The 17,292-nt window shown below is 46.2% G+C and overlaps 1 protein-coding gene across 1 annotated transcript; it reads left to right on the forward strand.

The window, feature by feature from the left end:
• Positions 1–8,566: 8,566 nt before the first annotated feature.
• On the forward strand, positions 8,567–13,663 carry LOC125508436 (ACT domain-containing protein ACR12). Its single transcript, XM_048673152.1, has 10 exons — positions 8,567–8,786; positions 10,185–10,236; positions 10,719–10,832; positions 10,962–11,056; positions 11,455–11,533; positions 11,651–11,710; positions 11,915–11,970; positions 12,940–13,045; positions 13,129–13,197; positions 13,283–13,663. The coding sequence occupies exons 1-10, from the start codon at positions 8,683–8,685 to the stop codon at positions 13,343–13,345; spliced, it is 798 nt and encodes a 265-aa protein (XP_048529109.1). The 5' UTR covers positions 8,567–8,682; the 3' UTR covers positions 13,346–13,663.
• The last annotated feature ends 3,629 nt before the right edge of the window (positions 13,664–17,292 follow it).

Genomic DNA, 17,292 nt, shown 5'->3' on the forward strand with positions numbered 1-17,292 from the left:
CGGTGACTTGGTTGATAGGAAATCTACTTCGGGGACATGTCATTTCCTCGGTAGATCCTTGGTTTGTTGGTCATCAAGGAAGCATAATTGTGTATTTCTATCTGCGGCTGAAGCCGAATATATTGCTGCTAGTGCCTGTTGCACGTAGTTATTGTGGATGAAGCAGACACTGAAGGATTATGGCTTCAAGGTCAAGCATATCCCTCTATATTGTGATAATGAGAGTACCATCAAAATTGCACACAATCGTGTGCAACATTCTCACATGAAGCATATTGCCATCAGACATCATTTCATTTGCGGTCGTGTGGCTCGAGAGGATATTGTTATCAATCATGTCAAGACCGAAGACAATCTCGCTAATATTTTCACCAAGCCTCTCGACGCGAAAAGATTCTGTGCATTACATTGTGAGCTAAATATCCTGGACTTCGCAAACGTGCAGTAAGATGGACTCGGCACCTGTGCCAATACTTCCACATCTTTAAAGGAATGGGTGCACAACACTCAAAGAATTTGAAAATTTTGACAAAGTGAAATTTTCTTTCTAAGAATGAATACATTAACAAAGAACTAGACTAACTGGGTGCCACGATAATTGTGCGACGCTCGGGGTCATATAGTTCTTATGTGGTGGGTTAAGCCACCACAATTTTCCTTCGTTGGATTTCTCTTCGATCGATAGATTTTGTTTTTGTCCGAAAGCTTTTCTCTCATAGCTATTTGCTCGTGTGCTTGTGTTTCTGCCTGGGTGAAATACCTAGGACCCTGTTTTCCCCTCTGATCTATCTCTTCTAGTCTATTCTAATCCGTTACAAATGCTCAAATTTCATCTGGAACGAAACTTTATCTGGTGTCCTTAACCACGATTAAGATTCGGTCCGAACATTAATCTGTTTTGGCGAAAGCTGTCCAAAATTTGGGGTTTCTCACCCAAGTCAGGACCATGATCTTTTATGACGGTTGCCATGTGCAATACATCATCTGCCAATCCATCCTAACCTTTGAAATCGCAATCGTCTCTACTTAGAGATCGTTAGATCAAAATCCTCTACGTGCAGTTGTTTTCATTCGCCTATATAAACCGCACCGCTTCTTTCCTCCACTTTACTCTCTTTCGCCTCGCCTCCTCTCCTTCGAAACCCTCGCTGCAGCGCTCCTCCTTGAGCTCGATGCCAATGATCCCTTCGCCGCTTAACTGCCAGAAAGAGGTCACCAGAGACATTCCACGCCGCCGCGGGACATCTTCTCCCCCCCCCCCCCCCCCGCCACCATAGCTGTTGCACGTCACCAAGCTAGGGTACGTGTGGTTCGAACTCGGGTCTTCTTCCTTCTCGAGTCGAGTTTGTCCGCAGTTATTTATCCCCGACTTTACCTCATATCGTAGATCTAGGCTTTTACCCTTCAAGTGCAGATGTGGTTTGTAGTTGTTCCTCGCATCCGAATCTATCAGATCTAGGGTTTGTGTTATGTTTCGCTCGAATGATATGCCTAGCTCATTGTCTAGTATTTTCTTCGGGCCTACTAGCTCGATCTATATGTTTCATTCATTCGAAACATTTCTCAAAGTCTACATCTGTTTCTTCTTCAAAATTATATTTGTTCAGAAAAACATTCGCTCTGAGCATTTGTAACCCTGACCCCATTTTCCCTCATACCTATTCTATTTCACAAGTGTATGCAGTCAGTTGAGGATTCTGCTAGACCACACAGTATGGCTGATGAAGAAGAGGTATTCATGGGAACAACTGATGAATCCAAAGCACCTAATGCTAAGGGCCCAACGGTAGGCCCATCTTCCAGCAAAAGAAAAAGAGCCAAACCAAATGCAAATGAGCAAGAAGCAGATGCTCCGAAGAAGAGGAAAGGTGGCAAGCAACCTCTCACAAATTCAGCGCAGTATATCTCTCATGATAACTACAACACAATTCCTAGAGAAGATTCGACTCAGATAAAAAGGCGTGTGCAAAAGATTCGGCGTCACTGGGTACGGAAGTGGTTCAACTACAAAATGGTTCATCCTCGATATGCCAAGAACTTTGCCTTCCACCCCCCGTGGGGTGACTATCACGAAATTGGACTCATACGGGCTGGTGAACCCCAGCAAAGGCCTCCACTACCTCCTGACACTAATGAGTCGTCTCTTAAAACTCCTGACTCCTATCCCGAAGAAAAGACCAAGTGCCTCAAGAATGCTGGAAAGAGGGCCAAGAAGGCTGAAAAGGAACAGGCAAGAGAAGAAGAAAACCATCGTCTCATCAAATCGGGCATCGAGAAGAAAAAGGCTAAAGGAAAAGCAGAACGCCGCTCTAAGAACAAACATGATCCAAGATCAGCTGTTGTGAAGAAAAAGAGCGTGCCGAAAAGAAGGCCTGCTAAACCAGTTGAGCCTGAAAGTGATTCTTCTGATCAAGATGATCCTCCGCTCGCAAGAGAAGAAATAGACGCAACTCTCTCAGAACAAGTGAATATCACTACATCCATTATTCTACCTGATCCTCGAGCAAGTGATCTCCCAATTGCACCTTTGAAGAAGAACCCCTTGAAGAGAAAGACTCCTCCTACCACTGTTACAATGGTTGACAAAGTGAACGCAACTCCTCATCCTGATGCAATTGATCTGCAGGATTTGGTCGTTGATGCCCCTGTAGGCACAACCAAGCCAGGAGAAAAGATCCCGAAAGGCGAAGCAAATTAAAGCTTCTTCTGCCGAGCAGAATGCTCTAAGAGCTGAGATTGTGAAAGAAAAGGCTGCAAAATTTGCTCCCAAATTGACTTAACCATTGGCTTCTATGCCTCCTACCGAGCGAAATGTAGAACAAACTACTCCTGCTGCACAACCTCAAGTTGATTCTGATGCACTACATTATTTCAATCAAGTGTTCATTATGGAGCAACTTGATAGATTTGTGGAGAACCTGTTTGATGGGGAAGTGGCATCTTTTCCCATTCCCTTTAAAGTAATTACTCAAGCGTTTGATCTAGACTAGGACATGAGAAATGATTCGGTAGAGATAAATGACCTCACTGCCCAACTCAAAGAGCTTGACAACCGTATGAAAGATACGAAATCCAAGTTTGTCATCAAGCAACTTGAAGAATTTTATGTGGATGTCAATAAGGCTTTTACTATCCTTTGGCATAGAATATTGGGATTTCACTCTGACTTGGATCAAATCGTTCGCAAAATATGCCTTGATCATCAAGCTCAAGTCACTAGATACAATGAACTTGTCAAAGGACACATTGATCCGTCAAAACAAAAGAAGAAGAATATAGCGAAGAAGAATGCTCCTCCTCCTCCTCCAAATGTTGAGACACAGAAGAAATTTCTCCTAAACAAACAATTCCTTTGCCAACTCTTAAACCACTTGTAGATGCTCCTAGTTCGCCAAGGCCAACTAAAACAGTGCATGTGGCTTCTCCAGTTCATGAAGAAAATCCGCCTCAACAAATTGCTTCGGAAAGACGGTGAAATTCCTTAGTCTGAACGCCAAGCTTCTCCTGCCCATGTCGAACCAAATGATACGGTTCCTCCCTCTGTCCCTCACACAACTCCCGAAGAATAACATACGCAGTCGCTAGTGCCTGATCGTACCATAGTCTCAACTTCCAAAGTATCTGATCCCTCTCCTCTACAAATTTCACTCAATATTGCACAACAAACTTGATATGTTGATCCTTCAGCAGTGGAATCAGCTTCTGCTCATCACCCAAACTTAGTTATTTATGGCGATGAAGTGATCTCCGTTGAAGATGAGCTCAAATACCCTTATCCTCGCAAGCGACTACCGTTGTTCTCAATCGGCGCTGGCATCAAAGGGCCACTTTTCAATCGGAACACTCATCTTGTTTTCCTTCAAGAGAGTCCATACAACAAGCCCCGCACCTCTGAATCTCCTTGGTTCTGGACTCAGGAACATGCCATTTATTATTCTTATATGAAAACCATAAGATTTTTCCTCATGAATACTCGGATATCGCTGTGATGAAAAACATTGGCTGCTTCAATCAAGTACTGCAAGACATCGAAGACTTTGGCCTCATGCATGTCTTTGCCTACCAGCATCCCTAGAATAGGGAGATTATTCTTCAATTTTATGCCACATTGTATATCTCCGGTGATGCATCTGATAGCACAAAGTGGATTATGGAATGGATGGCCGAAGGGAAAAGAATCAAATACTCTGCAATAGACTTTGTCTCCCACTTTCATTTCCCTCAGTTTGAACATGGCAAGACTGAGATTCGAGTTCACGACATTGATGCAATCTCTGATGAAGATTTTTGATGCACAATGGACGAAGCTAAAATTCGTGACTACAATGGTCCTCCCCTGCCTGAGCACTTGACATTCGACAATCAGAATTTATACCATATTCCCACTTATACACTCTGTCCGCTGGTTGGGATGAATACATACAATGTTATTTCTGATGTTCTTCAGAACACCATCCATGCCATCTCACAAGGATTTGTCTTCAATGTTGAAGATATGTTCCTGCGCATCCTGATGGATTCAGATCAGCACCCGAAAACTATCAAGGTATTTGCGCCCTGGATTCAGAAGGTGGTTGACTATGCAATGAAGACCGAATATCTATCAAAGGTCGGTCACAAAAGCTTCATTCCTCCAGTACGTGATACGTTGAAACTCATGGAAGATTTCTCCTCGGGGAAAGCACCAGCGTCAAGCCCGCCTGATTATCATAACACTTACAATGGGCCAAGGCTACCTCAGCGTGATCGTCAACCAAACACTCAGCCTACTTCACATCTTGAAGTGAGCTTGCGCACTCAACAGCTACTGCTGAAGCATATGGCTGAGGATCGCCAAGATAAAGAGCATCTGGCTGCCGAACTAAATGCAATCAACAACCGAACAAAAGTTGTGCACATGATCACGGCAAAAAACAAGAAGCGTTTATGGAAATTGCTTCGGAAGTTCTTTTCCAAGAAGCAATTGAGCAACTCTCACCTCAAAGAACTCTATGAGTATATTGATCAAGGGTTTTCAGCTGAAGATTTTCAAGATCAGATCACTCCGCCTTTGCCAGCTCATGAACCAACAACCAATTTACTTCGGATTCAGCTGCGCAAATTGCTTGACGAATCAGAAGCAACCCCGCGCACTGAGAAACCTGCTGAAGGAAATATTCTATCTCGCAAGACTCAACAGGCTGATCCCACCGTGCCTTCATCTTCTCAGCCCCAAGCCAGTCTTGAAGGATCTGCTGCAGCTACTGACGATGAAGATGTTCCAGCCACCTCCGAATCAGAAACGTCTTCGGGCAGTTCTTCGGGCGATGCCTCAGAGTGAATCAAGTTCACTTCTTTTCGCACTCATGTTATTCGTCACCTTTTTAACACTAGTTGACAAAAAGGGGGGTAATTACATCGAGAGTTTCGATAGTTTTGCTCTATTGATTTTGGTCCCCGTGTTTATTTGAATTGGTTTATGAGACTCTTGTGCTGTATGCTTCAAAGACTATTTATGCCACTTACTTCATGCGCTCTGATGTAAATCTTCTGATATGGGCTGTAATATTAATAACCCCACCTGCTGCACTATTTTCTCTCGAAGCATCTATTTTGTAGGTGGAATTATTGTTAGAAGCCATAAATGATTTCACTATATTCTCATTGGATTACATATCATCAGTGCGAATCATTTACCTCGCATGATTGAAAAATCCTCCTTATACTTAAATGAATTGCAAGGAATTTCATTATACATCAATTAACCCTGCATATATCTAGGGGAAGTATATTTCATCATCGAGTCAAGTAACGCAAGTTCACTCTTGTTCGATTTACATTTCACTAATCTATCTTCACTTCGATGATTATCTGTTTTGTCAACAACCGTCCAAAAAGGGGGAGATTGTTGGTGCAATGATAGGACCATTATGTTTTGGAGTTTGTTGACATAAACAATATAGGACTTATGTGTTTGCTAGTGCACATAGAGTAACAGGTCCCTAAAGTATCGAGGAGTTTGATGCAAACGACGAAGATAATCCTTCTGCGTGGCAGCGAAGGTTATCACCGAAGATGAAGCTAACAAGAGTGACCCCTAAAAATTGTTGAAGATCAAGCAACTGGTTCGATGTCTGTTAGAAGCATATGACTGCGTTCGAGGAAGAATGAAGATGAAGTGAAGACGTATCATTTGTTTCATTCTTCTTCTTCTTTCATTGAGTCATAGGACCACCATACTATTAAGTGAGGTGTAGCGTTTGAAGCTTTGGTTCTCTGATGCTAAACCCAAATCCTATGAAAGTTGTGAGAGAAATCTCTTTGTGCTCCGAGCAAATACTTGCCAGCAAGAGACTGTGATCTTCTTCGCGGCGAGAGATTTGACTCGGACCAAGGAGTTAGCATTACTTGTTCCTCAAGTAATGTTACCGTTGCTCCAAAATCCGATCGTTGTAAACGTGTCGGTTGGCCATTGGTTGGACCTCGTGTCCAAAATGGTCATTTCCCATCTGGGAAGGCTACGACTATAAATAGCCACCCCGCGTCGGCTTTGCCCGGTGGCTGCTCCGTTTGATTTCTGAGAAGATTGTTGAGCAACCCACTCTCTGAGCGATTTGAGTTTAAAATCCACCAAGAGAAAAACCCTAGAGTCGAAGAATTAGATAGTGGTTCAACATCACTGGAATCTAAGTTTAGTACGCTCCGCCTATTACTCTTGAGAGCTGCAAACTCTCTAGATGGTTAGATGTCAATTTCTTTAGAGACCAAGAGTGATTGTGGTTCTCGAAGAAGAAGTCTGTAAAGGTTCGGAGATCGCCTTCAAGTATCTACCACGAGTAATCGGTATCGGTTGATGAATCGATTATCGAGGAGAATAGGGTGAAGAGAGTTTATCTTCCGTGTTAAGTCACAGCCCCTCCAACCAGACATAGTCCTTGTGTAGAAGGACGAACTGGTCGAACAAATTCCTTATCGCCATCGAGCATCTTTGGTTATCTCTGTCACTCATGTTTACATTTAATGCATTTTCATTCGTATGATTTACATCGATGCATGCTCTAGTTTCCTTTCGGTACTCTGTGTTAGTTCATTATAGTTTGTTTTTCATTCATTCCACTGCTGGGTTCTGAAGTTTTTCGAAGAAATTTTTAAAACTCCCATTCACCCCTCCCCTCTGGTAGACATACTTCGTTCCTACAATAGTAGCATATCTCTCGGGTATATGAAACTAACAAGCTGCAAAACCGATCAAGGAGCAACATAAGTGGAAATCCCAGAGGAGAGCTTCATTAAAATTAATGTGAACACTGCCTTTTATGAAGATACTGATGAAGGGGGTACAGGTCTTGGTGTGTGTTCGGACCCATGAAGGGACTTTGATTAGAGCACAAGCCATTTAGTATGAAGTGGGTCTTAATGCAAGATCAACGAAAGCATATGCCATTAGAGATGGCATACAACTAGCTTCTGATCTAGGGTATCAAAGGGTTATAATTGAATCAGATGCCCAGTAGGTTGTTAAACAGTGCAATTCTTCTGTGTAGACCGATCGGAGATAGCTGCCACTGTCAGCAATATTCAAAAGCTTTGCGAAAACTTCGAGGAACTTCGTTTGGCCTTCACGACAAGAGAAGCAAATGAACTAGCGCATCTTTGTACTAAACATTGTAGTTCCTCTAGGAGAAGATGTTTTTGGATAAACTATATTTCATCCTTCCTTATGGCTTGTGTAATGAAGGAATGTAATTCTGTTAAGTAATCAATAAAGCTCTTGATTTCAAAATAAATAAATTGCTATGATAAAAAAACTGACGTTAGATTCGTAGAGAAATCCAAAGAAAATATAAATATCATATACTAGTACCTACAGCAGCATGCCAGTTTCCCTCCAAAAAAGAACCATCAGCTTGCCAATTATTGTTATCTCCAGAGTCCAGAATCATCACCCAGCTCAATCCGTCCTCTGTGATTGCTCAAGAGAAAAAGTATCATTTCGCCTACATGATCCGCCCCTAATACGGCCCTCGATTAGATATAAAACCAGGAGGCAAGCTAGTTGCACACGCAATCCATGTTTGCCGCTACTTGCAAGTTGCAACACCGAAGCGAAGGCTCATTTGGCATTACGGCTACTTTAAAAAAAAAGAGGTTATTTCTGTTATCAGAGAATAATCGTACCAATTGACATGAAGCTCTTCTTTCGCTGGCACAGCAACTTTTTACTACTACCTCATCTAAAAAAAGCTTTTTACTACCTCAACACAAAAACAAAACTGTTCTACTGTATGAGTTTTAGCTTGCTGGTACAGGTGTCGTCATCCGTGTGGTGTGTCAGAAAGGAGCACGGCCGGTGCGGCGTTGCGAGTGCAGCCGTTGATGTGCCGCCAAGGTCGTCAGCACCCACCGGCGCGCGACCCCGGAGCACGCGACGGGACAAGTGCGAGGGGGCTAGCTAGCCTAGATGACGTACTGGAAGTGGGACGTTTCCCGCACAAGAAAACAAGGGTGTGTCCCTCCCGTCGCCCAAGTGGGCGCACGAAAAGAAATCTCACGTCCCACTCACCATCTACGCGGCTGGCCACCACGACGGCCCTCCCTCCCTTTTTCTCCCTCTCCCCCTCCCACCCCGACTGCCTACCAACACCAAACCGCAGGCAGCACACCGCGACTGCGCCACTCCTTGCGTTCCGAGTGACAGAGGCCATGGCGCTCGCCACCTCCCACCGCCACCTCGTTCGCCCCGCCGCCGCGGCCCCTCGCGTGCCGCTGCGTCCCCTCCGCTTCGCCGCCCCCCGATCTCTCCCGAGGTGAGCGATCTGAGCCGTCCTCCGCGCGCTCGGTTTCTCCCGATTCTGAACCCGGTCCTGTGATGCGATCCCTGTTCCTCCTACCGTGTGCTGTGCCTCGGCGCGCCTCGCTAGCCGTTGTTGGATTGGTTCGAGTCTAGGACGATCGGGGTGGCGCTTTATCTGAATGAGAGCGGAGCCAGTGCTGCCTTTCGCCAGTTTGGGGCTTGGAACGGGATCAGTCGATTGATCCCGTTTCGTCGCTGCGGTTCCACTTATCTCACTGGGTTGAATAATGGGACGTATATTGTTGAAAGGTGAACCATGATGTGTCGTTTAGCGTTTCGGTTCTGCGAACTAGTCATCTGTTCGGTAGATTAGCTTAGCTCAGCTCGGGGAAATCCTATGGGAGGAATAGATGCTACCGTTGACTTCAGGATGTGTTGCTCGGTTGTTCACGGCCTTCCTAGATGAGTATGCATTCTATCTCAGAGGCCATAAATCCATGATTATCCTATAACTTTGAGACTTAGATTGGATATGATTGTGATGTGCTCTCTATTGTTATGTTTGACGAAGAATAGTTCCAAATATTCCTGTTCAAATGTTGAGGCCTGTAAGCCTGTTGCATATTTGCATTCGTTTGCACTGAATTCGGTGCATGGATGTGGAAATATGACATGTCAAATTTGAAGTTGTAGTAACCATTTTGTTAGGAGCAGTATAATGGACGCAATTAAGAAGGAAATTGTATGCATAGAATAGAATTGCAGCTTTTCATCCAACTCGGATCAGCACAAAGTAAAAAATGCACTTCGGTTTCTTTCTTGTAAGATGTAAACGGATAAATGAAAAGTGAGGACCAATTTTCCTGCACAACAGATTTCAGATTGCTCTGTCTGTTTTCTCTCAAAAGGCTATGTCTTCATTTTAAGATACGATGTGCAAAGCCCAGTTGTGTTCCGTTCAATTTATGCTGGAAGAAGTGCCAAACAAGGACGTGGTGCATCTACAGATCGGGAGTGCAGCTGCAGCGCAAGGTTCCTGACTTCTTTCGCTCCTGCCAGTCTCCAGACTCCAAGGAGCTGCCTCGTTAAGAATCGAATCCACCAGGTCCTGACAGGACTAGTGCACCATTGAAAACACATGAATTCTAACTGTGTTCATATGTGAACCTACATATGATAACTATATTTTGAGTAAAATTTTGTGCTTATAACCAGGAAACCTGTAAAGGGTAGTGGCACAAGTTTTCTGCCTGCCTTGTTTTTAGATAAATCATGATACCATTCTGAGTTTCTCATGCTTTAATTATTCGTCTGTATTGGCTGTGCTGCCAATGTCCTCTGCAGTATATCAGTGTTCTGTCCTACATTGTTTCCATGTGCTAATATTTTTAAAATTTTGCCATCCTTCTAGGATTTGTTGCCAATCTATCAACTCAGCTAACGTGTTGGGAGCTTCCTCAATGGTATATTTGCATGACTACATCTCTCAAATTACCACAACTTTGTGGATCATATGGACTGTGGCACTGCAGTATATTCTTCAGCCTTGCAAATTCGCATAAAATGTGTAGACTCATATTCCTGAGCAATGAAATATTTATGGACAACTCAGACCACTTTCAGTTTTAGAAAATCTCAGTCTACCTATTATGTCTCACTGTACAATTTATTCTTCTGAGGGCCGATGTGAAGCAATATGGTCCTAGACATCAGGTGTCAAAGTAGTTCTGCTTATATCAAGAGTTGCTACATATTTCAACAATTCATTGTATGGATAGAGATGCCAACAATTTGATATACTCAAATGATTAGTTTTTTCTTTGGAAAGTGCTTTTTTTATTCTCGGCATTTTTGTTCTTCTTACATGCTGACATTCTATTATTTGAACACATACTCAACTGATGATTTCAAACGTGCATTTTTGAAAAACAAATCTATATCACAGACAGCTGACGACGCAGTTCCACAGCCAGTTGTACTGATAGACCAAGACTCAGACCGTGATGCAACCATTGTGCAGCTGAGTTTTGGAGATCGTTTGGGGGCACTACTTGATACGGTATGCATTTTATTGTGCCGGGGATGGCGTTTTATTGGTCTGGCCTTGCTTAGATATGCTTTAATGATTTATAAGTTACAGATTTTCTGTATCTATAAATTATTGCGTCGTGCTGTTCACTGTTTGCAGATGAAGGCACTCAAGGACCTGGGCCTTGATGTGACGAAAGGAAGTGTGGCAACTGATTCATCTGTCACACAAACAAAGTTCCACATCATGCGATTGTGGGTGCATGCAACTTTCTGTTTGCTGCAATTTCTTATACAGCGTTTAGTTGTTTGTTTGCACTTCGAGAAGTAAAGGAGGGTATTTGTATGCTTGATTCATCACTTTTGGATGCTACACTTTGTGCAACTGTGCAATGTCCACATATTATTACTGATATTTTAGTTTAGCTGCCTTGTGGTCTATTTTCTGTAATTACCATTCAACAGATTGCACATGCATTCAAGTACTGTTTCTCTCTTCTTTTTTACTGACTTTATGGAAGGATGTCTTGACACACTAAAATTTCAAAATATTCCTTAGAAATTGCACCTGTGATTATCATACTAAGACAGTTGTGGTGATTTGGTCATGTTCTAATATTATTTATCTGTTTATACCATCTGTCTCTGTCCAGAGGGCGTAAGGTTGAGGACCCTGACATGTTGGAAACAATACGGCTGACCATCATTAACAACCTTCTGCAGTATCATCCCGTATGTTTCAGAATTCAAGTTCTTCAGTTGTGTTTTATATTTTGGTGTTTGGTAGCTTTAGATTAGTTCTCATTTTGCTTAATCGAAATATCAGAATAATAGGCAATATGTGTATAGGAATCAAGCGAGAAGCTAGCTATGGGTGAATTTTTTGGAATCAAAGCCCCTGAGAAGAAGGTGAGTTCAGTGGATGTTCTCATCCTGCTAATTCAGCACTGATGCTGGTCCATGCTTTTGTTAGGCATATTTTCGTTTTAGGGATGGGTTTCCCTCAGTGTTTACACACTGGGTATTTTAAAACAGACATCCAAGTGTTATGCTTTTAATTTTATTTTTTCCCTATATCTTGAGCAATTAATTAATTTATGTTCTCTATGGCAGGTTGATGTTGATGTTGCAACACATGTAATTGTGCAAGATGATGGACCGAAAAGAAGGTTTGATCATGATAGCTTCTAATTATTGTATGCCGCTTGTGTAGCATGATGTCAGCATGTACGGTGACTAATTAGTTGTCATGCATATTACCCCATATATGTTAGCTCTGTGGCATGCACATGCATGGTTTTGTGTGTGGTGCGCTATTCCTGCACATTGGCGAACTAAATTCACTAGTACGTAATAGTTGTCATATGGTGACATCACACATATGTTGCACCATGGTTTGCCGTGTGGTTGTATCTTGTATATGTACCAAAGCACTATTTGTACACATTTGACAAACTAAATCTCTAGCTATTGTCTGCTACTGCTGCCAAAACTGATTTTCACGTGATCGCTACCTAGTATCATAATGGAGGGTTTTACGTGGGCAGTGACTACATTTGCTTGAGGCATACTTATCTTGTTGAGCATTTGAAATTTTAAATCACCGACATAATTTCCCGTAAAAAGAATCACCTGACATAATAAGCAGGTGCATTTGACTAGTAGTAAGGTATGTATGTGCCTCCCAAGTTTGGGCCAAGCTGCAAAATTTTGTTCTTGTGTTGGAGGCATCCTTGCATTATAAACATGTCTAGGCTAGTCGGGTTCAGGCATTATCGTACATCTCTCATAGGACACCTTTAAAATGAAAAATGGGATGATTTGGTATAGAAAGGACAGGCTAGGTAATATATCGGACTGCTGGATTTGGTTGTGTTTGGGCAACTCGCCATGCTGACGGAACTTGTTGGTTCTTGGGTACTGCACCTTGTGTAATACTCCCTCCGTTCCAAAATAAGTGTTTTGGAACGGAGGGAGTAGTTGATTGTGTTTGACACAACTTCATATGTTAGAAAACAAATGTGTTTATCCATTTGCCAAGAATCACATCTTATAGAACCTGAACGATCTGTTTCTCATTTTTCTTGGTTTAATGTACATCATCTACTTCCTCACCAGTTTTAGTTGAACATGTGCAGCATGCTTTACATAGAGACAGCTGATCGACCAGGCTTACTCTTGGAAGTAATCAAGATCATTACTGACGTAAATGTTGATGTGGAATCAGCTGAGATTGATACTGAGGTATGCCAGTTTCTGTCTCTTTGTTATGGTAGTCACTCAGCTATGAAGGCCCTTCCTTAGTTCATGCCGGTTGTCTTATTCAGGGCTTGGTTGCCAAGGACAAGTTTCATGTGAGTTACAGAGGGGCAAAACTTAACAGCTCGTTATCTCAGGTATATACCCACGCCAAGATTAGCACATTTAGTAACCTTCTTGCTCATCTCAGCAATATTGAACTCTTATAATTCCGTTTTACAGGTGCTGGTTAATTGTTTGCGCTATTACCTCCGGAGGCCCGAGACAGATGAAGACAGCTATTGATGATTGTTCTGTGGCGGCTCGTTTCGAGTTCCTGCCTATGAAGCCTTTTGCACTGCAATTTCTGTTGTAAGCAAAACAAAATATGGCACATGTGTTCCGAAATGCATTAAAACTGGGCCGTCTGATGCAGTTATGTTCTATGGTCGGACATGTGGCCCTTGGGAGCTTTAGCAGCCCCATCCCATTGGTTTCCTAGAGGAATCACGTTGGAAAGCATTCACGCATGTCGAGTGTGGTCTGTAAGTTCATAGTACTATAATTCATGTGCATGTAAAAAACCAGGTTACGTATGTGAAGATCTTGTCTTACTTCATGTCATATGGTGACGGGAACTTCTAGCGTTGGCACACAAATTTACCAGCATGCCGTGTCATTGGTTTGAGGCTGCTGGTCTCGACACTATTTTCCTCCTGTGGACACGGGCTACTGTTGTATCTTCTCCATCAAGTGTGGTGCATGATTCTTCCAGACCTCCACTTTTTTTGATAGCTTCCAGAGCTTCAACTTCCTTCATGTGTGTTAGAGAAACCAGACAAATAGAAATCTTTTGCAAATCTGCCCCTCTGCCCAGTGCAGTGGGCAAAAATGCCATCCTCTAAACCTGAATCTTGACCCAACCTGGTTTGCTCACCAACCAGGACAAGACTTCTGAGGTGCTTTGGCGATGCTAGTGGTTTGCTCACCAACCCATGACAGAAATTTTCCAAGACGCCGTGTGGATGATTTGCAAGATTGTCTCCCTCAGAGCATCTCCAGCCGTTGGCCCCCTAGGAGGCGTGTAAAATCGCCGCCTGGGGGCGAGCTGGCGCTAAAATCGGCGTGGGAGCGAGTGGGTTTCCAGCCGCCGGCCCTAGGGCCGCCTCAAGACGCCTTTTTTAAGGGTATTTGGCAAAGTTCGGCAAATTTGACAAAATATTCGGCTAAAGTTCAGCAAACTGGACATATATTTGGACATTACATAGCAAAGTTATTTGAAAAAAGGCCACAACTACAACTATTTTTAAGGGGCGAAGAAGTCGCTGAGCGCGGCGACGTCGCCGACGTCGTCGTCGGCCTTCTCCTCCTTGATGCGGCGGCCCCTGCTGGACTCCTGCCCGGTGTCGCCCCGGCGGACCGGTGGTGGCGGCAAGTCATCGTTGCTGTCGTCGAGGACGACGACGCCTCCCTCGTCCCGGCCACGGCGCCGAGCTTTGAACTGCTCGTAGGCGAGGCGCTGGCGCTCCAGCTCCGTCCGTGACCAGTCGTCGCGCGCCCACTTCAAGGTCGCCGCGTTGTCGAGCTCCTCCTTGACGCCGCCGACGAGCCCTGGCTCCGTCTTCACGACGGCGCGCCCGGCTCCGTCTTCACGGTGGCGAGCCCCGACTCCGTCTTTGGTTTGACGTAGCGAGGAGGAGGCGCGCCCGACGCCCTCATTGATGACGATGCCGACGCTGCGGGTGCGCCGGCCGAGCGGCGTCTCCGCTGCGGGCTCGGCCTTGACGCCGAACACCGCGGGCGAGCCGGAGGAATGGGAAGAGGAGCGGGAGGAGGAGTGAGAGGAGGAAGACGAGGAGGAGCCAAACCTCCTGGGCATCCGTTGCCCGGCGCTCCGGCGGGGGACCGGGGCGGCCACCGCGGCAGGGTATGCCAGCAGCGGGTCATTGCCTCCCTTGAGGTGCAAGAGCACCTCGTGGAGCGTGCGACCGGGGGCGCTCCATCATACGCGGCGTCCGTTGCTGTTCTTGATGCCCCCCACATCGGTGCCCCGTTGGTGGATGCCAGCCGCTGCGCCTGCCGACGCTGCAAGTACGCCGCCCACGACGCGTGGTTGTCGGCGGCGTACTGGGGGAGGGCGCGCTGCTCCTCCATTAGGGACGCCCGCACGCGGTCGACCTCAGCGGCGAAGATGGCGGGGCGCGCATCGACGTCGGGCACCGGGGGAATGGGGACGCCCCCGTTGCTGAGCCTCCACCCCGTCGGCCCGGCGCGCATGTCCGGTGGGGCCGGGATGTTCGCCTCGAAGAAGAGATAAGCCTCCCACTCGTGGAGCGAGCGGCGGCTGAAGCCGTTGGCCGCCGCCGCGTCGCCGGGGAATTGCTCGGCCGTCGGATGGGCTTGGGGAGAGAGGGGAGGGGAGGAACGTCGGCAGGCGGTTGCGCACGGGGAGAGAGGCAGAGCTCGGCGGCGGCTGTAGGCTGGTGTGGCCAGAGGCAAGGGGGGTGCGCTGGTTTTATAGCCCCGCCCAGTGTGTACGCGTGGCGGGAGGGGAGGCGTCGCCTGTGACGCGCCACCCGTGGGGAATCAATGGCAAGGCTGACCGGCGGCAGCCTTGCCATTGATTCCCCGCTGGAAACCGAGGCGTTCTGAGGACGACGAGGCTCGTGTCGCTGACTCGGCGGGCCCGCGGCTCTTTCGCGTCAAAATCGCTCGCCCCGGCTGTGACGCCCCAAGACCGGAGCTTCAGATGCTTTCCAGGGTTTCCGGGTTTCGTTGTGTGATTTGTTTCGTCTGTTGCTTTCATCTTTGCATCATGTGCATTGCATCATGTCATCATGCAACCCGTTTTAAAACTCAACTAAATAAATTGCATGGATCTTCGGTCCATTTAAATCGAGGGAATTCACATGGTGATTCTCTTTAAAACATATCCTCCCAATAGTAGGGAGATATATTAAATATTTCATTAATGTGGAATTACCTTGACACACTTGCAAAATAATTCCCCATGCCTTTGTCCCATGCATCATCTCCTTCTCCTTTCCTTCTATTTCCTTTTTTTGCAAGTGCCATTTTCCCCTTCTCTATTAATGTTCATTATTTTCCTATAAATTCTCGACCATGCCTTCAACCTCTCTACCAAATTTCATCTCTTTTGACGTTGTTTTGGTTGGGTTCAAAATTGCATCAAGTTTGAAGTTAATTTAAACTTGGTTTAATTTTCTGCCCTAAAAAAAGCCCTAAGCAATTTATTCAAATATTACTTAAATCCTGGACCCCATAGCTTTTTACCTCCTTGTCAGAAACCTCCCTTAGATACCCGCTCTTTCCTTTTTATTTTGCTATCTAGTTTTTTTTAAAGAGAAGAGGGAAGGAGTGAGGAGCCCAGCCAGGCCTTTTCCCTGTAGCTAGGCCGGCCCATTCGGCCCAAGGCCAAGGCCCAGCCAGCCGCACTCTGTCTTAACCCTAGCCCGATTCCCCGATCCAATCTCTCCCTCTCGTTCCTCCCGCAGCGCCGCCAACTGCCCTTGTCCTCTTGCTCGACCACTCTCTCTCTTTTCCCTGCTTGCGCCGCCAGGGACGGGCGCAGTCGGCGCCTCCCGATCCGACGTCCCGCGTCCTCCTCCGCCTTCGATCCGGTGCCGCCGGAGGCCACCAGCGCCGCCCAGGCGCCGCACCTCCTTCCTTAGCGCGCCCCCTTCCTTCCCCGGCCTCCTCCTCACGCCAGTTGCCAGGGACGCGCCTCCCTGCTACCGAAGACGCCGCTAAGCTACGCCCCGCGGTCCTGTCCTCCGACCGCGCCAAGCCCCGCCACCGGCCTGCTACCTCGCCTCCCCAACCCGAGCTGGCCCGGATCCGGCCATCTTCGACACCTTGGGTCGCTGGCCATGGACGCCTCTGCTCCATCGCCGGACGGCTGCTTCTCCGCGCGCCTCTGTTCGTCGTCGTGACAGTCACCGTGAGCCCGCGTTGACTTCCCCTGCTCCACCACCATCAGCGCCCGGCAGCACCTCCTCTGTCCGTGAGTCATGTTGTTGCTGCTCGTTTTGCCGCTGCCATGGCCTCTCACTTGTAGCCCCTCGCCAAGCATGCTACGTGATGCTGCCCCTTTTGTCGTTGCCAAGGCCATTGAATCCAGGGACACAAGACCGTCTCGGTGGATTCCTTTCGACAAGTACCACGACGACCCGTCGAGACCGCCAAGTTCCACTACCGATGAACGTTTTGGAATCGCCAAGTTAGACTACAAC

Source organism: Triticum urartu, chromosome 5 (genome assembly GCF_003073215.2).
Source record: "Triticum urartu cultivar G1812 chromosome 5, Tu2.1, whole genome shotgun sequence".
Lineage (NCBI taxonomy): Eukaryota > Viridiplantae > Streptophyta > Magnoliopsida > Poales > Poaceae > Triticum > Triticum urartu.

Excerpts from the sequence above, each read along its gene's own strand:
- LOC125508436 (XM_048673152.1), top strand. The coding sequence starts at position 8,683 with ATGGCGCTCGCCACCTCCCACCGCCACCTCGTTCGCCCCGCCGCCGCG. Across the intron at positions 8,787-10,184 it reads GCCCCCCGATCTCTCCCGAG|GATTTGTTGCCAATCTATCA; the intron begins GTGAGCGATCTG and ends CCATCCTTCTAG. Across the intron at positions 11,057-11,454 it reads AAGTTCCACATCATGCGATT|AGGGCGTAAGGTTGAGGACC; the intron begins GTGGGTGCATGC and ends GTCTCTGTCCAG.